Source organism: Phyllopteryx taeniolatus, chromosome 11 (assembly GCF_024500385.1).
Source record: "Phyllopteryx taeniolatus isolate TA_2022b chromosome 11, UOR_Ptae_1.2, whole genome shotgun sequence".
Classification (NCBI taxonomy): Eukaryota; Metazoa; Chordata; class Actinopteri; order Syngnathiformes; family Syngnathidae; genus Phyllopteryx; species Phyllopteryx taeniolatus.
The window spans coordinates 26945157-26969084 of record NC_084512.1 but is presented as its reverse complement, the minus strand read 5'-3'; the positions used below and the strand labels follow the sequence as shown (position 1 = coordinate 26969084).

At 40.8% G+C, this 23928-nt stretch overlaps 1 protein-coding gene across 4 annotated transcripts in view; it reads right to left on the bottom strand.

Moving 5' to 3' along the window:
* Positions 1–23928, bottom strand: part of kcnh1a (potassium voltage-gated channel, subfamily H (eag-related), member 1a) — a 40943-nt gene that overhangs the window by 3443 nt on the left and 13572 nt on the right. For 2 of the 4 annotated variants that reach the window (XM_061790391.1, XM_061790389.1), the window contains 10 exons: positions 21390–21496; positions 21068–21196; positions 19221–19339; positions 17862–18254; positions 14609–14635; positions 10266–10423; positions 8789–9060; positions 3163–3362; positions 2139–2391; positions 529–725 (listed from right to left, as the gene is read on the bottom strand). In XM_061790391.1, coding sequence (XP_061646375.1) covers positions 529–725; positions 2139–2391; positions 3163–3362; positions 8789–9060; positions 10266–10423; positions 14609–14635; positions 17862–18254; positions 19221–19339; positions 21068–21196; positions 21390–21496 — 1855 coding nt within the window. The remainder of the gene's footprint in view (positions 1–528; positions 726–2138; positions 2392–3162; positions 3363–8788; positions 9061–10265; positions 10424–14608; positions 14636–17861; positions 18255–19220; positions 19340–21067; positions 21197–21389; positions 21497–23928) is intronic. The other 2 variants (XM_061790390.1, XM_061790392.1) reach the window with 1 other exon arrangement.

Sequence of the window (23928 nt, the reverse complement as noted above, 5' to 3'; positions counted from 1 at the left end):
GCTGAAGGTTTCTGGCTGTGTGACAGCGTGAAGCAGAATCGCCCCAAAAGCAGCGACCTCTCACTTGCCTCACTTGAACTATCAAGAGTATCGGGCTCGGGATTTCATCGGTGGCCAATACAACCTCGTTGCGCACTTATTCAATCCACCTCGGGATTTCCCAGCAGGGCACGTCGGCGTATAGCGCAACAATACCCCCCGGGCCCCCCGCCCCGCCCCCTCCAATCCGCTGCCGGCCAACCGTGATTTCAGCGCCGCAGATGAGATTGCCTCTTCATAGGCCGGCAATTCCATCTCAGCCGCGCTTTTCTCTTGGGCAGGGTGACCTTAATATGAACGAGGTAATGATCGGTAGCAACTGTGCTTGTTCAATTCCGAGTTGAAGGATCGGCTTTAATATATGGAGCCAATTTACCGTCACTGTCTGCACACGGCGGCGCAACTTGTCTGGCTGTGCGGAAGTATCGTGATCCCGCGGGTTCTTTATCAAGCGGTTGCGTTTTTGCGTGCGTGGGCAACGTCACTCACCCTCTTGCGCAGGTTGTAAGTGAGCAGCAGATTGCGGGAGAAGTGATTGGAGAAGGCCGTGTAGAACTCGAGCACCTTCTGCAGGGCGTCGCGCTTGATGACATGGAGGTCGCAGTACGTCAGAGCGCGGACGTTGGCGCAGGCCTGTGCCAGCGTCACCTCCTTCCAGAATACGTCCCCGAAGACGTCCCCCTTGCCTGCCCGGTAAAAGGAAAAAGACGTTCAAGCCGGATATTTTGTCTGCCCGGACACACGCCGATGGGATTTAGTCACTCGGCGATTGCTCCACACAGCCCTCAGGATTATGTTCCTGGACTGCTCTGTTATTTGCACTGACATTTACAGGAGTGTAAGGCTCTGCGTAGCCGCTTTACACAAACCTGTAGCACTGCCTCCATCACTACCCCAGTCCTGTCCTGTGCTGTCCTGTTGTGTTTCTTACTTGTCGCGTCCCCTCCTTCCTGGGTGTATGCATGGTGAGCAGAGAGCAGCGATAAGATGGGGTCTTGTGCTGTTTTGAGTGCTGTCAGCTGTGCAATGAGTCTGTTCCTGTCCTGCCCCAGACTGCCCAGTCCCCACCACAAGACAGGACAGGGCAAAGGGGGTGGGCCCTTTGCCCTGTCCTGAGACAGCGAGCGCATTGATTTTCACTCGTAGAGGCACCACCTCATCAGCAAGCCGCCCAATTAAAACTCCAATTAGTATGCAGATCCGTGTATGTGGTGCATGCAATGGAGACATCGACAAACACAATTAGCCTGGGCCAATACTAAATACATCTCAGAGTCCAACACTAAAAACTGAAGAGTGCAGGTGAGCCCCCATAAAGCCAGTCAAAGCATCGATTTTCACTTGTAGAGGCAGCACTTCATCACCAAGCCACCCACTTACACTTTAATTACTGTGCAGATCCATGTACAGTATGTAGCTCATGTCAAACACAAACATCAAAACACATTACCAAACACACCCCTACATTATTTGCCAGTTGGTGGCTATCCGAACAACACCACAAGGGTCCAGAACAAAAGTACAAAGCGCGTGTGCGCGAGTATCGCCGACTAAAGGGCAAGTTTATGACTCAGAAAAGAACAAGCTGCATTCCAGATAATTGAATTCAGTCGCTTCATCCGAGCACAGACTTTATCCGTTTGTGCATTTGTGTCTTTTTCCTTGTAGAACTTTGCATCCTCAAAGTTTCTGTTTTTAACCTATATGGTGATTTATTATGCATTCCTTTCACAAGTTAAAACAATTTCCAGGTGTTTTAATCTAATTTGTGGCCCGTAAAGACATAAAAAGCATGGTTTGCATTTTTCCTCGTGGAGGCAGCACTTCATCCTGCGCCAAATTAAAACTGTAAATGAAAAAGTGAGAACACCCTTAACATTTGTGTAAATATTTTATTATCTTTTCATGTCACAACGTTGAGGATACGACATTTTTTCGTAATGTAAATTAGTTACTGCGTAGGTTGTATAATAGTGTAAATTTCAAAATAACTCAACACACGGCCATCCATGAATGTCTAATCCACTGGCAACAGAAGTGAGTACACCCTTGAGTGAAAATGTCCAAATTGAAAAGAAAAAAAAAAAAGCCGCACTCACCCAGGATGGCCACAACCTCGTCATCCTGGATGACTTCCAGAGAGCCGGACACCACGAAGCAGAGGCTGTCCACGCTCTCGCCGGCGTGGTAGATGAGGTCGCCGGGCGCGCAGTGGATGGTCTGGAACTCCATGGCCAGCGCCCGCAGACAGCCGTCGCTTGCCAGTCTGAAGGCCGGGTGCTCTTTGAACACCTTCCGGTTCAGATGGACGCAAATGTCCGCCCGCATGTCCTTCGGACAAATCTGTAGCACCTGAATGGCAAAAATCAAACGTATTATAACAGCGAGGCTACAATATTGATTTTCAAAATGATATCTAGTGCGTGTCATTTTCACTGCACATTAAATCTGATTATGTTGCCGTCCAACAACAACAACAACAACAAGGCTAAATTGTGCGAAAGGACTGAAAGCACCTGCCGAGCGTGTTGCCGCTGCCTTTCAAACTAATCTCTTTGAAGATGAATGTCACAGACGGATTAGGCGCCATTTTTAGAGCCGCGAGTTCTGGCGTCCTCGTGGGCGCAGACGAACGTGGCGTAAGTTTCGTTTGGGTGGCATTCAACCAAGCAGGAGCTGGCTCGGATTTGGGGATGAAAAGGGGATTTGGAGGTTTGAATTTCCTCATTCCTGTTCAAAATGGCGAGAAATCACTGAAACTGAAAGAGTCCGTATTCAAGTAGTTAATGATGCTGGATGGTCTCTCCTGGTTTTTAGAACAACTCTGACTTTGAGTGATGCGCCAATGCACATTTCTTTGTCTGCAATCAGAAAGTTCCCATTTTTCCGGAATGCGGCATTATGTTTCGTCTGCCAGCAGTAGTCTCAAAGGTTTTCAGTCCGTTGTACTTCACTAAAAAGAAATTATTAAGGCATTAGCGTATTATTATTTGCTGTTGCCCTTTACTAAAATGAAAAGATTTAAGATGTTATGTGTTATTAATTGCCTTCAAACCAAGGTACATACTAAACCTTGATTACCGACACACCCCTGCGTATACATGCGGCGGCACGGCCGCGTACCTTTTCGGTGTCGATGCCCCGCGACATGGACCAGGTGGACGCGATGTAGTCCATGACCCGTTCGCTCAGGCCCTTGGGCACCTGGTAGAGTTTGAGGAAGTCCCGCACGCTGTTGAGCATCTCGTGGTAGCGGTTGGTGTTGGCGTACATCTGCTGGAAGATGGTGGTCACGTTACCGAAGATGGTGGCGTACAGCAGAGCTGCGGGAAAGAAGAAGAAACCATATCAAGATGCTTTTTTGTTTTTCTTTTAAAATAGAATCATAAACCCTCGGACAGTCGGTTTGTCACAATAACTGCAGTGATGTTCCTGAGTTGGAGATTATTGCGCCACGTTTAATGGGAATGACGGGAGCCGCTTTGATTGGACAGGATTGAAGTCAGCTATGACAACGCCCACGCCAGCGCAGTGCCCTGCGGTACCCTGCTTCTCGCGCTAAAAGTCAGTTGCGCTATAGAACTACATTTGTTTTATTTCTTCATTGGAAGTTATTTCACAACAGTGCACTCAAAGCCATTTTTTTTTCCCCTTCCCAGGAAATATTTTGCAACTTTGAACCGGGTTAATTTGATTCAACAGGAGGGTTAAACAATTTGGCGTTTACACCAGAATTCATTTTTTTCCGCGTCGGGTCAGTCGGTGAGCAATGAAATGGAGACGTGAGTGTGTCTCTCAGGCACTTGGCTTGTTGAAGCCATCTCTAACAGCTGGCTGGCTGGCATCTGTGTGTGCGTGTGGATCAAAGTGTCTGCTGTGTGTGCGCGGAGGCCTAATTAGCCCCTCTCCGGCAAGGGTCGGCGAAGAGACATGCCAGCCGCACATTTCAATTGTCCTCAGATGTTGATGACACTAACCTGTGTTGCGTTTGTTGGCGTTGCGCCGCGCAATCAAAAGTGCGAGCAACACAATATTGCTAATTAAAAAGTACTCCAAACTCCCCCCCGAGGAGGACCTCAGACGCTCATCCGTGTTATCTCACATTGCGCTCTCATGCACGGGAAGACAAAGGGAGGCAAAAAGAGGCTTTTATAACCCTCTTGCAGGTCAAACTGAATTGTTTGAAAGTTTAAAACTCAAGAAAAAAAAAAACTTTTGCTTCTTTTTATTATCTATATATTTCTTGGACTATTTTTTCATTTTAAATGGTATATTGACAAAAAATATTTTACCTATCAAAAGGGGTCCCAAAAAAACTGAAATCCATTCGCGCCATATTTTCAGATTACCAATATTAATAGTTTTAACCTTAAATACACCCCAAACTATGATCCCCTAACACTTTTATATCATTTCAAACTCATCTTACAATATTAACCTTAAATAAGTAAATGAGTCATTGTTTGATTTTGGAAAAAATGTACTAGAAGACTCTCTGTAGACAACCCAAGCTAAACTTGGCTCCTCCACCATGTACAAAGTTTGTCTCTCAGTCGAGAACTATCACTTCAACATACTCCAAGTTAATACTTTCCTAGTGAGACAAGGTTTCAGAAACCAAAACAAAAAATTTAAAAAAAATTTAAAAAATTGGTTGTTTTTTCACCTAAAACTGTAATCGCTACCGCGCTAATGCTAACCGCTAATTTTGTTGTCTCAAATTCTGTCCAGTTTATACCCTACACTCAGTACCGACATATGCAATTTAAGGATGGAAGTTCAGCCCTCATAAATGAGAATAAAATGCATGCAAGTTGTTAAAAAAAAAGAAAAAGGGTCTGGGGCGGTGAATACTCAACGAAATAGGTATAGGTTGATCAATTCTAAAAAGATTTGATAGTGACAAATCTACTGGAGAGTCAATATTTGTATGAAAAATACTTTTTGGCTATAAATATAAAACAATCTGATGAAAAACAGAAAATTCCGTTCTTTACAGGTATTAAACACGGGACTGTCGTAAACCAAGGCCCCTCCACATTTGTCGTCATGGTTTAACACAGAGCGGGTCACATTCACTGACGAGCATTTCCGGCATACCAAAGAAACAAAGGTAACAGGAGATTTACAAGGCTTGGCCGTCTTGGGAAGACGCTGGTAACAATGCGGATCTATGGGGCCGTTTGAAGGTACTTAAAAGACACTTACGTAGTTGTCAGCCCCAAGCCAAGAGTTGCTATGGCAACATGACATATGCATCACGCTCCCTCCCTCATCTTTCCCCAACCGATCCCCCCCCCCCCCCCCGCCCACCCGATCCCCTCCTCGCACTGTGATCTTCCGCTGGCAGCACCGGTATCCAGAGCTGACGATAAAAATAGAACAGTATCAGGGCATCCATATTTCATAGCCAAGCACAAACGGATGACAAGTACAATTGCATCTACGCTCGCATCCTCCCGGCCCTGGAGGCCTTTTTCTTTTTCCTAATCACGCCTTAATGGGCCGTTTTCTGTTGAAACATTTCGACGGCCGATAAGTGTGCAGATGACTTTTTTTTTTTTTTTTTTTTTTGGTTCACCTCCTCTGCTGAGATGGTGAAAAGAAGGCAAAAAAAAAAAAAAAAAAAGGCAGCGAGAGGGAGGAGGTGAAAGAGGTGTAACGAGGGGGGATAATCGGCCTCTCCTCGGCGGAGGTGTGATGACTTGATGGGCTAACGCGGTCACGCATAAATAGCATCGCGACACTGTGTGAGGCATGCTGGGAAAACAAATTGCCACCCTCCTGGCTGTTAAGGCCTTTAACGTACTGTAAGTGAACGTCTCAAGGAAAGCTGGCAAGACGTGCCCACAGTTGCAGGCAATTAAACTTTCAATTTTCCAGTAGAAAAGGACTAATCCGGTGATCCTTAAACTTTTTACACCAAGTACCACTGGGGAGGGGGGGGGCGGGGGGGAGCTCTCCAAGTACCACCTTCAATTAAAATGGATTGAAAATCAAACTTAATAAATGAAAATTGGACCTCAATAAGAGAGAAAAAAAAAAAAAAAAACGTTCTTTAAGAGTAAATGCAATTGCGTTGCTCTAAAAAGTTAAATATAACTCATATGTACTGAAAGAATGATTTTGTGTGTGTGTGAGTGTATCACTAGCGAGCGCAAGCGTACAACTCGTGGTACAAGTACCACACTTTGAGAATCATGGGATTAATTGACTATGAGGCTGTCATCTTTACTTTATTTTACCTACACCAAGGAGTTGTTGTTTGATTAGGATCCCCCCCCCCCAAAAAAAAATAGTTTTCTCGAAAATTTGGTCCAGAGCCTTTTTTTTTGTTTGTTTTTTTGTTTGTTTTTTTAAACTTTGTGAGAAGCATTTTTCCACATTTTCTCTCAAATTATTCGTGAATACTTCAGGAATTTGACAGTAAAACATATTTTATTGAGTTATTTCTTTACATTTCTATATTTCTTGATTTCATTATTTTTTTTACATTATGCAACAGTATTAGGAGTGAATATTTTTATAATTACTATGTCCATGAGTGGCGGCACGGTGGGCGACTGGTTAGAACGTCAGCCTCACAGTTCTGAGGAGCGGGGTTCAATCCCCGGCCCCGCCTGTGTGGAGTTTGCATGTTCTCCCCGTGCCTGCGTGGGTTTTCTCCGGGCACTCCGGTTTCCTCCCACATCGCAAAAACATGCATTCATTGGAGACTCTAAATTGCCCGTAGGTGTGCATGTGCGGGCGAATGGTTGTTTGTTTGTATGTATGTGCCCTGCGATTGGCTGGCAACCAGTTCAGGGTGTACCCCGCCTCCTGCCCGATGACAGCTGGGATAGGCTCCAGCACGCCCGCGACCCAAGTGAGGAGAAGCGGCTCAGAAAATGGATGGATGGATGGCCATGAGTTTTCTCCATGCAATTTATGATAAATTAATAGAGTATATTTTTTATTGACATTATGACATTTTTCTTTAAAATTTAAATAGATTTTTTTATGAGATGATCCTTTGGGACAGTTATGTTTTTGCTCAAATAACTAACTTTGGCATGATATTAACTTTTTACCAATGACAAACTGATTATTTTGCTGCACATTTTCTTCATTTTTGTAAATAAGATTCCAGACATTTGAACACATTAATCAGTGATGCTTATGACAACTTTCACCTTCAGGCATATGAGGAAGGCGTTCCATCCAAATCAAGATTGTTCATCCTTGGTGAGCCATAATAGTTTAACAGTGTTTCTTCCTCTCCTATCAAAGGCATTTGTCTGGATTTACCCCCCTTCAGCGCAGCTTTACTCGCCGTAAAACCTCCATATTAGCTAAAAACGCTCCACTCCAGCCTGCACTCTGCCTTCTTGCGGATATTATTTTTTTACAAGACGTTTTTATGAGAGGCGGCGTGAGAAGCGAGCCGTGCATCACGCTCGGCACATCTTAATAATTTAGCAGCGCGCCGACTGGAGCTAATGAGCCCAATGAAGGCAAAAATAACACATACGCTAAAGGCCAACTGTCACATGGAGACAGACACCAGGATAGATTCAAAGGATGACTGGTTGTTTGCCGTCGTGGCAACTAACCAAGTACGACTGCTTTGTTACTGTACTTAAGTCGATTCTTCAGGCTTAAAACTTTCCTTTGCATCCCTAACTTTAAACCGTAACCCTGTCTTGAAAAAAAATGAATCGGTGTGAAAAAGGCTACTTCCTGGTTCACGGCGGATGACAGAGGACATGGACTAGATGTGGCGGCGGTTCCACAGTGGACTATACCATCCGCACCAAACGGCAAAATAAATTCCTCTATCCACATCTTTATCTGGATCTCCACCAAAATTTAAAGTGAATTCAGACATTTCTTTCTAAATACATTAAACATGTTTGAAGACAACTGCAGAAAACGTGCAAAGACTGAGCGCTACGTAGTAACTCAGTTACGGAGCTATAGCATTCAACAGTTTTTCACTACTTGACTTTTGCTGATGTTTTTGGGTGTGGCTAAAACGGCGCCACGTGACGAACTTTGGAGTCCAGCATGAGTCGCGCCTCCCCAGCTATTTAAGAAGTCGAGTGCCTTTGTTCGTATCAGCAGTTATCTGGTGCAACTGTGACGTGCAGTTAGCTAGCTAGCTATGTCTACACCCCAAAAATACATCTTCCTTCTCGAATAGACTGCTGGCATGGCCGCTGTAGAGTGCCTCGTTGTTGGCCGTGAGTGCTTGCGCATCACGCAGAGGAAGAGCGAGGAAGGGGAAGTCTAACCTTAGAGCGCCTTGTTGTCATGGCGTGGAACAGCCCCGATATAAAGGCTTTAAGCAGATATATTTTCACGGCTCAAACATTTCGTTGTGTGTAGACTTAAGAAAGATGCTAGACACAGTAGCATCCATTTTTCCTGGTCGCCGTATCGGTAGTTGATTGACAGCTTGGGTGTGGTTTGAGTTCATTCAGCAGACACGCCCACAGCGTTCCAGAGAAGAGACGGCGTGTTTTTTTTCACAATTTTGAAGCCTCATTTTACAACTTGGCAGTTTTTTTTTTTTAATCATTTAAATTTGCCAATGTTGTCAACAACACTCTTCTCTGTGCTTGGAAAGAGACAACTGTCCAAAAATGTCTTGACAACATGAAGAAATAAGATTCAGGGCAACGAAGAATATCTGATGAATAGATGTGTTTGCTCGAAAGTACTTCAATACGCACCAACATCGAAAAGGCAAATGAGACGATAGACTCACATCCGATCATCATCATGGCGACGGCGAAGATCTTCTCTCCGTCGGTAGTGGGCGCGATGTTGCCGAAGCCGATGCTGGTCAGGCTGGTCATGGTGAAGTAGAGCGAGGTGATGTAGACCGAGTCCTTGTTGGGGCCGCCCTCCCACTTGCCCAAGCCGCTGGCGTTGAAGCGGTACGGCGGGCCCACGGTCTCGGCCAGGATGTACAGCCAGCTGTCCGTGCGCACGATGTTGGTCACCTCGTCGATCACCTCGTAGTCGCCGATGCTGTACCTGCAATCGACCGTCATCGCAAAAGTCGGGTTTAAGGTTAGTTTGTGGAAGGGTGGCCAGCACTTTTCACACTCTACAGCGGACCCCCGCTATTTGCAGGGGATAGGGACCGCGAATAGCAAAAATCCACAGATTTTTTTTTTTTTTAGATCCCAAAGATTCTTTTTTTGGAGTTGGTTTGTCCCCCCCAAAAAAAAAAAAAAAAAAAAAAAAAAAAAAGAAAAAGAAAAAAAAATCGGAAAAATAGACTGCTATACAATTAGACAGATTGATAGACAAAACAATAATAAAAAATTGCAAAAATAATACACATACGCTTACGTGATAATTACTTGCGGATTTTCGCTATTCGCAATTCAGGCCTGGTCCCTATCCCCCACCAATAGCGGGGGTCCTCTGTACATGTAAATCTCTAGTATATTTTTTTCAAAATCAAATCATCACCTGTAAGATAGAAAGTGATGATGCAGCAATTCTACCAACTCTCTTTTTATATGTTGATTTTTTTTCCCCCTCTCGGAACGGACAACAAAATCTGAGGAGCCATGCCCCTCCCCCCCAAAAAAGAAAAGAAAAGCAAAAGTAGAGATTTAAAGTGACAGCATCGCTGTCATCCAAGGTAACGGCAGTTAACCTTTTTTTTCCCCCCCCTCTTTCTTTAGCTTGCGGTGTGACCATAGCAACCGCAGACACTGCACTGTGGGAATCGGCGCGGCAGCTATTTTTACCAGGGTTGGGATTCATGCGTTGTGACACTTTATTAGGTACACCAAACACCGACGGAACGCACGTGAAGCAAAGGGCCGACAAAGTATAATCCGCTCGGTTCTTTAATCCGACCCACCGAGCATTTCTTCAATTTGTGTGTGTGAAATGAGACAAAAATCACTCTTATTTAAGTATACATAATCTTTGTGACATTTTTGTTTGGTGGTGTGCCTTAAGCTTCTTCGAATGTAAAATATGTGCCTTGGCTCAATGAAGGTTTGGCACCATTGCTCTGGCATATCCCCCTGTAGAGATGATTAGACTACACAGGCATTACACATTTGCATACCAAGCATAATTTTTTTTTTATAATAAATTCCATAAAGTACTGAAACATACACGTTTGGTATGCTGACGCGGGAATAAAAACAGCCTCTAATTAGTGCGTAATTAACTGAATAGGTGTCCTTGTTATGATAATTGGCTTACGTACGTACCAAATGCAGGCCAGCCAGTGAGCGGCCAGGCCGAACACGCACACCAGCAGGACCAGCACGGCGGCACCGTACTCGATGTAGTGGTCCAGTTTGCGAGCCACCCGACCCAGACGCAGGAGCCGGACCACCTTCAGCGAGCTGAACAGGCTGCTGATGCCCTGAAGCGAAGGAAAAACATAAATTCAATCCAAGTTGTACAAACGCAATCAAAGGATTAACTCAAATGCTTTAGCTGGAGCGTCATGCGAAATGAAAGTAAACAGCGACAATAGTATCTCTAGAGGAATTCAAACTAAATTGTGATTGTGCGCCTATGTCCATGGCCACCAGGGGGCAGTATAATACAGACATGCACACGGAAGAGTTTCACGACTAAGGGACTCAGTAAGATTAGTCGTGTTTCACAGAGGGTAAAGAATATATGCCTGTGCGTATTGTTATTTTCTCTGTCTAAATGCGTTGCTGCTTGCCGAAGCTTAAAGAGTTGTAACACCACGGCATCCATGCTAGATTTATCCGGTCTATGGCGTTTTGCATTCTCTGTTAGCATTGAGCTAACCGACTTTCGTAAGTTACCTTGTTTGATTGTTTCAGTTTTAAATTTCAACTGGGAATAGCAATAAACAGGTTAAATCAAGCAATTGGCCTCTTTTTTTGAAGAATTATTCACTATTGGCTGCATGTTGCGAAGTTCGCTGCCATTATCGAGTGCTTGTAACTCAAATTTTTGCTCGAAAAAGTCAAGTCACTCACTTGTAAGTCAAAGTACCACTGTATATGTTAAGAAAAAATCTTTCTATTATTTCTATAGAAGTTGATGCTGAGGGAAAAAAATATATATATATTTTAAGGCCATGTTGCCAAACCCTAGCAGAAGGTTTTATTAAGGTTTTATGATGATTCACTATTGGATTTGTTTGGTTTTTGTACCACATTGCATTGCACCCTCTTCATCCTGGCAGATAAATTATTATTATATCATATTCCTTTTAAATGACAGGCTCTGATACTCCACACACCAATTCACGTCACATCGTGTTAATAGAGGACCGTGAACGTGAATGGGTATGCAAATGGGTAGCTGGCCACACACATACAGTGCAGTACACGTATTGTACACGCACACGCACGCACGCACGCACGCACACACACACGCACACACACGCACGCACGCACGCACACACGACGCCTGTGTGTGTGTATGTTATGAAAGTGATTCGATTAAAAAAAACGTGCAGAAAATGTATAGCTTCGCCGCAATGTCCACTCAGCATTTTGTCCAAACACCCACCACCAGTGATTCAAATGGACACGCACAACCCTGAGCAGCTTCAGAGAGTCATTGCCCACACTTCGCTGTGTGTGTGTGTGAGAGAAAGAGAGAGAGAACGAGAGAGAGAGAGAGAGAGAGAGAGAGAGAGAGAGAGAGAGAGAGAGAGAGAGAAGCATATTGATTGGGCTAATGCTTGGCGGTGTGCAGCCCGTACGACTGCTGCGCTGGCCGTCACCTGATCCGATCTTGGTGGCGTCTGACGGACACATCGCCCTCTCGAAAACAAAATCAGTCTGAGGAGCAAAAAAATTCATTTATACGAGATGAGAGAACTGATTTGAAAAACATTTTCGCCCGGAGGAAATAAGGGAACTAATCTGGATCGGCCAGGCTGTAAATTGAGTGGCTAGCATGTCTGCCTCAAAGTCAAGAGGTCGTAGGTTCGAATCTCTTTGGAGTTTGCATGTTTTTTTTCATGTTTGCGTTGGTTTTCTCCAGATACTCCGGCTTCTTTACACATTCCAAAATGGTGCATGTTAGCTTCACTGAATTTCTCTTCCATGTAGCTCCTCTCACGAGCACAATGAATACATGTTTAAATCTGGGTTTTCTGCGAGTATCTAGATTCCCCACACAAATGCATGTTATCTTAGTTGAAAATTTTAATCATTTTAATAATCGGTTAATGTGTTGAGTATTTTTCGATGAAATGATGACTCTCATTAAAAAAAATATATATATAATAATCCATCCCTTTCTTCAAAAACAGGACTTTATTTCAAATTGACAGTGCAGAAAATACACAAACATAAACTGATTATGATTAAGTTGCTGGTTTGGTCCATAAAATGTCAGAAAATGGGCAAAAATGTTCATTGTTGTTTTCCAAAGTAAAAGCAGATGTTTGCAATTGCCTTAATGCTAATCAGTCTGCTTTCATGGAGAACTACACAAATCAGAGAATATTTACTGTTCAGAAGCCGCAATTCCAAGGATTTGGGCAATTTTAATTTAAACAAGGTCTCTAAACGATTAATCAATTGTCAAAATAGTTGTCGACTAATTTGATCATCGATTAATTGTCAATTAATCGTTGCACCTCTACTCTAAATTGTCCATTGCACACTGTTGTTTGTTTATATAGGTCCTGCAATTGACTGGTGACCAGTGGATGTCATATCGCACGTCTCCTGACAAGTACAATTCATATGTTTACGTTGCATCAACTGTGCTGTACTCAACTTGTTTAGATGTCGCCTTTAAAATTTAGTTTCAAGTGCAGGTTTGTATGACCAAAAATCATATACTTAGCTTAGCATAATGCGACTTCCTAATCAAACAGTGTCACTTAGCTTTGGTAAGTGACGTATGACGTAGGCTAAAATGTTTGTAAGCACTTTCAGCAATTTGCTGATGTTAAGTGTTATAGTTCCAAGTGTACTTTATTAAGCATTTTTTAAATGACAGTGTTAGTCATCAATGCGCAGCAGTGTGAAGCTGATGTAATGTTTGCTTTCAAGCTTCAGCGTCCTGCTGCTTTGGGACACCACGCAGCCATTTGAGAGTGAAGACGTGTCGTATTTGTTTTGGCGCATCGACATCGTCAGCAGGGAACCAGGGAAGCTCCGGGCTGCTGGATGAGACATCTGTTTACTTCTTCACCTCGTTTTTTTAATCTAATTTTTTGGGGACAAAGCATTGTCTTCAGGTGTGAATGACTTTAATGTTTGGACATTTTATTTTTTATTTTTTTAAATAATCAAACTTTAATCTTGTAATTATCTGACTTTTTTTTTTTTCCCTAGAAAAAATACAATTTCAACCTCATAACTATGCACCTTTGTTTACTCCATAACTAAAATTATAATTCTTAATTTTATAGATCCCCCCCCAATGTATTTATTTATTTACTTTAATCTCGTAATAAAATGATTTATCTTGGTAAAGTTCAATTTCAGTCTGATCAGACTTTTTCCTAAAAAAAAAGAAAGAAAAACAAAAATAAAATTTTAATTTCAAAATCTTACTTTTTTTTTTATTTTTCAACTTTTTTAATATTCTGACTTTTCTTTTTGAAAAAGTAGAACTTTAATCTTTTTTTCCCCCCCAAAAGATATTTTGTACCTTGTAATTTTAAAACTTGTTTTCTTGAAATAATACATTAATCTTGCACCTTTTCCTCTAAAATAATACAATTTTAATCACATGACTATTTTATTTGAAAAATTGCAATTTTTAATCATTTTTCCTCGAAAAAAAATAACCATGCTCATAATATTCTGTTTTTTTCTAAAAAAAAAAATATATATATATATATAACTTAAATCTCATAATATTAAGACTTTTTTTCAACAATTTTAATCTGATTTTAGGACTGTTTCACTCAAGAATAATCTCAGATTAAGAAGACAATTGTGCTTTTTAAATAAAAATAATAATATACCACCTGGTGGAAAACTACAACTTTATAATACTTCATCTTTTTTCTTGAAAACAAAAGGCTATTATTTTTTTAATGCAGTGTTAATCTTGCAATATCACATCTTTTTTTTTGATAAATACGATTTACCATTCATAACAATGTGCCTTTTTTCTCCCAAAATTTAAATTAAAATATATTTTAAGAATAATCTGACTTTTTTTTTGTTGAAGAAAATACAACTTTAATCTGTTGAAAAATTTGCCTTTTTTCTAAAAAAAAAAATAATAAAAATACCAAAGTAACTGTAAACTTATAAATAAACCTCTACACCTTTTTTCAACGTTGATATGGTAACTATGACTTTTTCTGCAAAAAATCCAGTCATGACGCCTTTTCTCTTCTTGAGTAGGGACAAATATAATGTTTGCTACATACTGCTCTTAAATACCAAATATGTAAATATAGCGGCTTCCAATCTTTTGAAGGTTTATTTTCACGTGAAAATGAAGCAGCACAAGTCCAGTGATTGGAATTCAGAACTGATCAACGGCGTGTGTGTGTGTGTGTGTGTGTGTGCGTGTGCGCGCGCGCAAAACATGAAAAACAGCAACTTGTTCATTATCATATTCTCATCAAAGTGAAGCCTACTTGAGTGACAGCTCGCCGGTTCCAATTCTTCCCACGTCACGTCCCGTGCATGCATACAGGCCAAGAGCAAAGTGGGGGGAGGAGCATTGTGTTTGGGGGGGGCATGCGGACAACAAAAAAAAGGGAGATGTGGGGGCAGGGGGGTGAAAAAGAAGAAAAAGAACAAATGAAAACACAATCAAGTGATGAATAAACACACAACTCAAATTAAGGAAAAAAAAAAAAAAACATAATTACAAAAACGAGACAATGGCAAGGCCGAGAATAAGCAAGTTGCTAATCAAGGCTGCCTCGCCTCCCTGCTTGGAGGCCATCACAGTTGTTCAAGTGGCTCATTAATGTCCGCGACACCACGTCGCATCGCCGATCATCTCCGAAGCAATTTGGGAGAAAATTGGCAGCCGCAGAGACGAGACAGGAAGTGGTTATCTCAAAACAACACCTCAGAGATTGGGAAGATGACCCCACATTGCTTTTTAAACAGTAACGTCATCAATCGGATTTGTTTGAAATTGCAGGTGACCCATCAGGAAGTTCAGTCCAGCATTTGATTAGTGTAGAAGGGGAACTTAATGACTGTTGATTATTGCATTGGACATTTTATTGTCGTAACCACAGCTTAGCTGGTCACTCTTCATTGTTGAAAAGTTAAAAAAAATGTGTTTTGAACTCATTATTTCTGTTTTGTCTTGTTATTGCTCTTCAATACAACATTTGATTTGGAATGACTATTGTAAAGCAAACATATTTTTTAAATTTAATTTAGGTCTAATATTTTTCTCCTTAAAAAAACTTGAACTCTACAGCAAATATTTTTTTAATTTTCATCAAATACTTAGAATTATTTTCTAATGTAATTGTTGCAATATTTTATACTTTGTCTAGTAAACTTTGTCCAATATTTTGTCTTATTTTCTAATATTTGTGTCATAGTATCTTTTCTAATAATTTGGATTACCTTCAAATATTTCTCGTTATAATTTATGAATTACATTTATTATTTTTAATATAAATATATGAAATACATCTTTTATTAACGTTTTTTATTTTTCATGTATTTATTATAATTGCCTGATATTTATGTTAATATTTGGTTATTATTTTCTAATGCTTCTAATCATTTTTTTTTTTTTTACAGTTTTTGTCTCATATTTTATTGTTTTGATTTATTATTATTTTATTGCAACCTTTTGTTGTCATATATTGTGTAATATTTTGTATTTTTAAACATTTTTGTTGTAATAGTTTAGTATTTTTGATCATTATTTGTATTGTTGTTCCTTCTTTTTATATTACTTTGTCTAATGTTTTGCCGGTGTTGTCGAAACTTTTGTATTTTTTGAATATTTGTATTTTGTATTTTTTATTTTTGTTGTAATTTTTTGTCATCCTATTTTTCTATTTTTCATCTAATACTATTGTATTTTTTTCCAGATTTTTTTTAATTTTAAACCATTTTCTATTAATACGTAACATTTTTTGTCAAACGTTCATCTTATTCCAGTATTTTGTGTTTCTTTTTAAATATTTGTGTATTTTTTTTCCAGTTGCAACAACATGCTGTTTTCTAATATTTCTGTGTTCGTATTTTTTTGACGTTCTTACTAATATTTGACCCTGTATACCAGACACAGCATATCCAGTTAAGCGTCCACAAGCGCAAAATGACCGTTCCGAGTTCTCCTCATGCTTGAACTCGTCAGCATCTGCGATGCTGAAACATGGAAACACGAGAGCGACGTCTCAAAATGCTGCACGTGCATTTACACACACACGGCGATCCCTTTACGGTGTCTGATAACACCTCGCCGCCACCCTTGAGAGTCCACATATGCAAACACACACACACACAGCGCCACTAACTGCTAGCACTGCATTTTACACTACACACACAGACACACACACACACCTGCTGGACTTGTGTGTTTAATCTGTTCTTTGACCAGGCTCGTAACTACATTTCCTCTATCTTACTGTATATCAAATCACGGTCCCCCATTTAAATGAATTGAAACGCCGTTACGCCGTTCCAGCCCTCAGAAACTACTGACTTGTTGCGTTATCTTAATAAAGAAAACAAGCACTCTATTGTATAACAATATAATAAAGTATAATGAAAGAGAATGTTAAGAAATAAACTGCTGTTCTAAAGCATAATTACTGTACATACTGTAGTATTCGTGCGATGGACTTGTTCCTTTAAGGGGCGTGGCCTAGTGAGTGACATCAGGAGTTGGAGTCGGTTAGCCTGCGTGTGAGCGTCCAGCGCGACTTGTGGTTGACAGCAGTTTCCTGTTGTCATTTTGTATTTGTGTTAACGGTTTGTCCCTCCCACAAATCAAGGTACCACAGTTTATGTTTATGTAGCATATGAAATTGTTTCATAAAGCCATCTGGTTACAGAAAAGCAGACACAGACATCATATAGTGGTCAAAAAAGCTCGAGATTGCCGTTGTCGTTACCCACAATGCATTGCTTCCGTCAGCAGCCGTGAGGTTTTAATGGTTGGAGGGCACAGAAGACAACAGTGTCTGAGTGTCTGCGTGTGTGCGTGGATGTGTGTGTGTGTGTGTGTGTGTGCATGTGTGTGTTTGTCCGTTTCTGTTGAATAATGGAAAAGCTCCTTCTCCCCAATTATAATGTGCCAATTATCTATAAATCCGAAAGCGAGAGCTCCAGAAAAAGCTTTGTGGACATTCACAAACAAGCAAAAAAAGAAGAAAATGAAGAAGTGGGGAAAGAATGTGATCACTGCTTATTAGATGTATTAAATGTGAAAGAGCGTCTCCGTGGACGCTGGATGAGTGCACCACTGTGGAAATCCATTAAGAGATAAATACATGCGCTGTATTGCGTTTGTTTGGATCAACCTGAGCCTTACCCTAGTCCTAACACTAGCACTAGCACTAGCACTAGCCCTAACCTGAGCCTAACCATACCCTTAACGAGTGTCTAACCTTGGCCCAAACGCAAGCCTAACCCCAACCCTTGTCCTAAACCCAAGCTCTAACCCTAACCCAAAAAGTCATATTTGACACAGCCCGCAACGCTATTAGGTGTGGGTTTTGAAAAAAATCGGGAGGTCACCATTTTGGAGACGACCTCCAGATCGGACTGGAATTATAGCCTACCTTTCCATCCATCTATCAGTTTTCTATTGTTCATTTCCAACTATGGTGTTGAAATGTATCTAGTTGTTTTCTCGCATGTTTCAGGTTATGTCAGGTGCTGCTGAAAGGTCGACACACTCACCTCGTCGACGTTCTCAAAGGCGTTGATGACATCGTAGGGCAGGCAGGAGAGCAGGTCAATGACAAACCAGGTCTTCAGGTAGTTCATGCGGATAAGTTTGGGATCCGAGATGACCTCGCCGGCCGGCCCTACGAAGGTGGTGTGGAAGTTGAGCACAATGTCCACCAGGAAGATGACGTCCACGATGCTGTCCACCACCAGCCACGTCACGTTGTTATGCTTGGTCTTGAAGGACACATTGTAGGGCACCATGATGGCTGTGTAGAACGTGAGGATGAGGATGACCCAGTCCCACGTGGTCTTAAAGAGGCAGTAGTGCAGGATGATGTGCGGAGGCGTTTTGGGGGTCTCCTGCTTGTACTGGGGCAGGATGTCGGAGCCCAGCTGCAACACCTGCCCACAAATGCGCAAAATCTGTAAGCCTTAAACATTACTCACAGAAAACAGATCGCCACCAAGTATTTAAACTTGTGACACCTTTGAAATCAATGGCTAAGGTTTAACAATACCGTCCGAAAGTCAAACAAAGATCCAGAACCCAAACAAAAACTGGTGATTCGACTATTACATGAGACTAATCAATTTCTTGTTTTTCCTTTGGCTCTTTGGGCTTATGATAACCCAAAGAGGAAAATTATAAAGACAAATACAGAAAAAAAAAAAAATAACAATAACCCGAGCCCCAACCCTAGTTGTAATCCGAGCCCTAAACCTAACCCGAGCATAACCGCACCGCTAACCCTCATCGTAGCCTTAACGTAAGCTCAAACCCTAAACAAAGCCTAACGCGAACCCAAGACTAACTCTAGCTATTAGCCTAACACTAGCCCCAACGCTAACTGCAGCCCTAACCCATGTGCTTAACCCGAGGGCTCACCTGGGGCGCCAAAGCCTTTTCAAACTGAGAGACACTGATTTTAAAGGGCTACCAGTTTAATACAAGTAGGTCTAAGTAGGACAAACTTATACTGTAATGTGACAAGACAAATACGTATTTGAAAAAGCTAATATATATATATATATATATATACATATATATATATATATATGAAATCATTTGAAAATTCCTCACTCCTGTTCAGAAAATGTCAAATGAATGAATGCATGAAAGTGAAAGAGTCCGCATTAAAGCACTTAATTTGTTTGACAAATCAGGTGGTCTAAAACATTTGTTTGGCGTTGCATAGCAAAAGGACAATGCACATAAAAAGCCAGGCTTTTACAAATCTGACTCTTTGCCGGAGGTAAAGGCATACTGTACATACATACACACACATATATATATATATATACATACATATATACATACACACATATACATATATACATACACACAAAAGGTGCGTGCGTGTGTATTACCTCAGCCAAACGCGAGTGCTTGTGTACGTTCTCGCCTTTGTGGACGGTGGGCTGGAGCTGCTGCAGGACGCCTCGGCTGCTGGTCAGAGCTCGGGTCAGCCGGGCGAATTTACCCCAGCCTGCGCCGCAACAAGTCAACATCATTATTACGCGCTTGACAGTGAGAACCCAATTGATTTGGAATCCTAAGCATCCTATTATGTAAATCCACCAGACTCTTCTTCTTCATGCGTCTCTTATCTATTGAATGTACTCCTTTTGCCCCCTAGTGTTCAGACTGCGACACCACATAACTGATATGCCTTGTATTACAGGCTACATTTAAGTGCAATGTGTGGCAAGACCGTTAGAAAAACCTGCCGTTGGATGGTAAAATGTCAATAATGACATTAGGTGGCATTGTAAGGGCTTGACCAATCCACAAAAGTTATCGCTTAAGCAAAAAACGTTTTCACGAACACAACACTAAGATACAGTATGCGAGACAGTCAACAGCGTGGAGAAGACTGGCGAGACACAACAAGGGAAGATGCTGGGTGAGGCTACGATGATGCGCAGCCAATCAGCTCACGGGATAAATACACTCGTGCTCTCATTGATCGATGTCGCGCCGGGAACCAATCACGCGCATTGTATGAGCATGCCCGTAGCATGTACAGTACAGTACAGGCATCTACAAAGCCTCTGAGTCAACTCATCTCTGTCTGTGTCTGTTTTGACCACCATGCAACCGAAGTCATACTGAATTCTACACCGATATCTTGGATTCGTCTCACTTTCCCACGCTGCTGTTTTTACATTTCATTTCATCATTTGAAAGTCAGTATCTCCCGTACAGCACTAAACACACTTGGATGCAAGAAACAAAAGAACTGTCTGCCCGTATGAAACCATACAGTATGTATCTTTGCGGCTGGTAGCGGCTTTAAAAAAAAACAACTTCCGCAGTATTTGTCATGTAGTTTATAAAAACCTGTGCTTGACACAAGGAAGGTGGTCGCAGAAAAAAAAACTGAATTTTGTGCTGATGTAGTTTGCGTGGAAGATTTCAACTATTAACTCTTGTCTGTCATATCTGCTGTATAGTTTTGCAATCCTGTGCGAGGGAGAGTGTTCTTTTCCTTTTTTTCAAATTGATGTGCAACGCCTTCAACATGAACAGAAATGCACTTAATCCATTCCAGTCTCACTCTTTAATATTGTACGTTATTAAAACAAAAAACAGTAATGACGTAATTAGAATGTAACGAAATTAAAGTTTTTCCACACTTTTTTTTTTTTTTTGGCTTCAATTCAATGGACATTGCACTGCTCCATTTGGTGTGCGCGCCTTGGCCACCTGGGGGCAGTATAATACAGCCGTACAGCTTTACTATACGTCTCAGCTGTTCTCTGCTCCTCCGAAAGCTGCCGTAATATTAGTCGTTCTTCACAGAGGATAAGAAACCTGTGAGTATTATTATGTGTTGCTCCGCCCTTTGAGTTCAAATATCCGTTGATTATAACACCACCCAGAAATACAATTTGTTAGCCCATCTATGGTTTTATCTGCCTGTTTGTTAGCATTAAGATAAGCGGACTTAAACCAAACTTATGAGGTTGTTTTAAATAAAGGTAATTATCTTTGTTTTATGTTTTGTTTGACAGTAAACTTAAACTGGGAGTGACATTTTGAAGTCTTTTTTTTTTTCCCCGCACTATTTTCACTAATTGTTCATTAGCTGCCAAACCGCTGCCTGTTGTGAAGCGAGTATCTGAAATTCTTGCCCACAAGTCAAAGCAAAAAAAAGAAATAAGAAATGTTCCCAAAGACAAGTTTTTCAGTTTGTTGCGCCACGCGTACCAACCTTTGGACGAGTCGTCCTCGATGGGCTGCTTGAAGGCCGTGATGTCGCTGAAGGTGCACAGGAACAGGACCACCTTCTCCTGCTCGTTTCGAATGGGCGCGATCTTCACAAAGAACCACACGGGCGTCCCTAAAAGCACAAGGAACATCTTACAAAAGTCATAACCGATGTGTTAAAGGGTGAATAAACACTGACGACACAGGTGGAAACAAACATGGCCTTGAGGAAACGACCGGCGAGGAAAAGTTGAGAGCCCACTTTGAAGTCAGCCGTGTACATTCCGGAATATATTTGCATAATGAGGGGAACGCGGCGTACTTACTGTTCTTCTTGTACATGAGGATTTCAAATGAGTTCATCTCGTAGTTCTCGAATGTCAGACGCACTTTTTCCGTCGTGTCTTTGTCGGTGAGCTCGCCGTACATGAAGCTGGGAAAAAAAATATGAATTTGTATTTTTAATAGGCAGACATTAGTGAATGTGTAAATATTTTAATACCTTCCTCAGATTATTGTTTTAAATATTCCCTAGTTAAATATTTAATGTACCTTTGCTGCCTAATAAACAAAAATCTTTTTTCCACTTTTTATAACTTTTTCTTTGGATTTTTCTTAATCCAAAAGAAATTAAAATTCTCCAAAAATTGCAACAAAATGTCTTAAATTTTGTAACTAATTTTATTTAGAAAAAAAAGAGATTTAAGATTAATCGTGATTATGTTAATTATTTTTTTGGTCATAGAAATAGTGTAGAAATTAAGATTTAAAATCTGAAAACAAAACAAAAAATGGAAAAAAATGAAAATACTGGGTTTTTTTTTTTTCAGAAGTTTGGGAAGAAAAAAATGTTCGGGGAGAAATCAATATTAAAAATAGCAACACAACAAATGTTGGTTTTACAGATTATCAAATTTAAAAATAACTGTGATCTGAAAAAAAAAAAATAGATTTTTTTTTTCTTTGATTTTCAGTTATTGAGACAAAACAAGATTGTGAGGTTTATTTTACATCTGAAAAGAAAAGAAAAACGGCTGCATACTCCTACTCCTTGAGTCTTTTATTTTTATGTGGTTGAAAAATAAATGTTTTTTTATTAAAAAAAAAAACAAAAATGAGGAAGATTTGAGGTTTAAAATAATGAAAGTACTGTTTTCATTATTCAGACAATAGGAGAGGAAAGGCAAAAAAAAAATATTTCTAATCCAAATAACTAAAAACAAAAATCCCGTTTTGGTTTTCAGATACAGGGGGAAATATCTACAAAATACTAAAAATTACTTTTAAAAATTCCTATTCTTTGGTTTTCAGATGAAAAAAAAAAAAAAAAAAAAAAAAAGATTATTTTTCTATTTCTGAAAAATAACACAAATGAGCATACATCTGGACACATAAAAAGACTCTTTAAATTTCTCCCCACAAAACCCTAAAATGATGTGCTATTCATCAACGTACACCGGCAAGTACTGAGCCTGACTGCCGCATGAAAAATTGAGCAGGAGCAGATGAGCATTTATGGTCTTTGTCGGAGCGAAAAAGCAAAGCCTGTTACCTGTTGTAATGAATACATTCGCCGGAGGATGGGTCACCGTGTGCGCTTTTGCGCAGTCAGCCCTGTTCTAAATATACCGCACGGCGGGTTTGTTATGAAATACAAACAAAGCTGAATTTAATTAAAGAGGCTACATTTTGACGCCACTGGCTGACTTCTCAGACGAGCGCCTGATGTTTTTCTAAATGTCCTCTCTCTTTCTGAGGCCACTTTCTTCAAAGAAACTCAATTAAAAATTCCGCAAGCGACGCTCTTGTCGCACGTGGGGAATTCCCGGCGGGATTGCCCTGGGAGACTCCGGACACAAATCTTTGATCCGCAGCAAAGCAGGCTCAGATGTTGGAAATGAGTATGCATTTTATGTTGGAGTCAACTTGTCAAAACATCCAAAACAACTTGCTGCACACACTGTGAATGTTTTATAGCCTCATCATCAAGCGTCCAGCCATGCAATAGGATGAAATAGGATAGAATTAGGAATAAAGTAAAGAGAGATGTCTATTTCGAGAAACTGGATACAACACCTAGCAGTTACTGCAACAAAATTGGTTTAAAGCTGTCCAATAATAACTGACATTTAAAATATGCTGCTGCATGTTTAGCTATACAACACTTATTAGAACGATCTCGTCCTATCTCGTCTCTTCCTTCTCCCCATGCATACCATCACCCGCACTCTCCGTTCTGGCAGTTTAATTAACCTATTCACTCCCAAAGTCCAGACTACTTTTGGTCGAGCATCTTTTCAATTTTCCACCCCAAACGACTTGAACACTCCGCAACAAATAATAAAACCTCATTCGTACCATTATCATCGTTTAAAATGTTAGTGAGGGATACTGGACATGACCGCTGTATCTGTTTTTAGCCTGTCGTCAAACTTGTATTCACCATGTGCTTCGACGTGATGTAATGTATTCTGTAACTATATCACACCGTTTGTTGTCTATGTATTTGTATTTGCTTTGTATAACACTGCTTTCTGATGCCAAGTCATCCTACCAAATCAGAACCTGCTCACATTTGCCTTGACTGGATACGTAAATGTTGAATAAATAAATGAATAAAACATTTAGACCTACGAACAGTGACTAAAAAGCCAGCCAATGGCTGCATCTAATGATTAATATGTAGACCTACCAATAACAAGAACAGAGACTGAAAATCCTGGCGATAATTGTGTAATGATTGAGACCCCCAAAAAAAAATGCTTCAATGTGAACTACAGTGAGGTGATTTTAGGTCTGTTTACTCCTTCCAAAAAAAGGACTTCCGACTAAAAATAAACCTAAGACGAATCAGAGCCCACACAC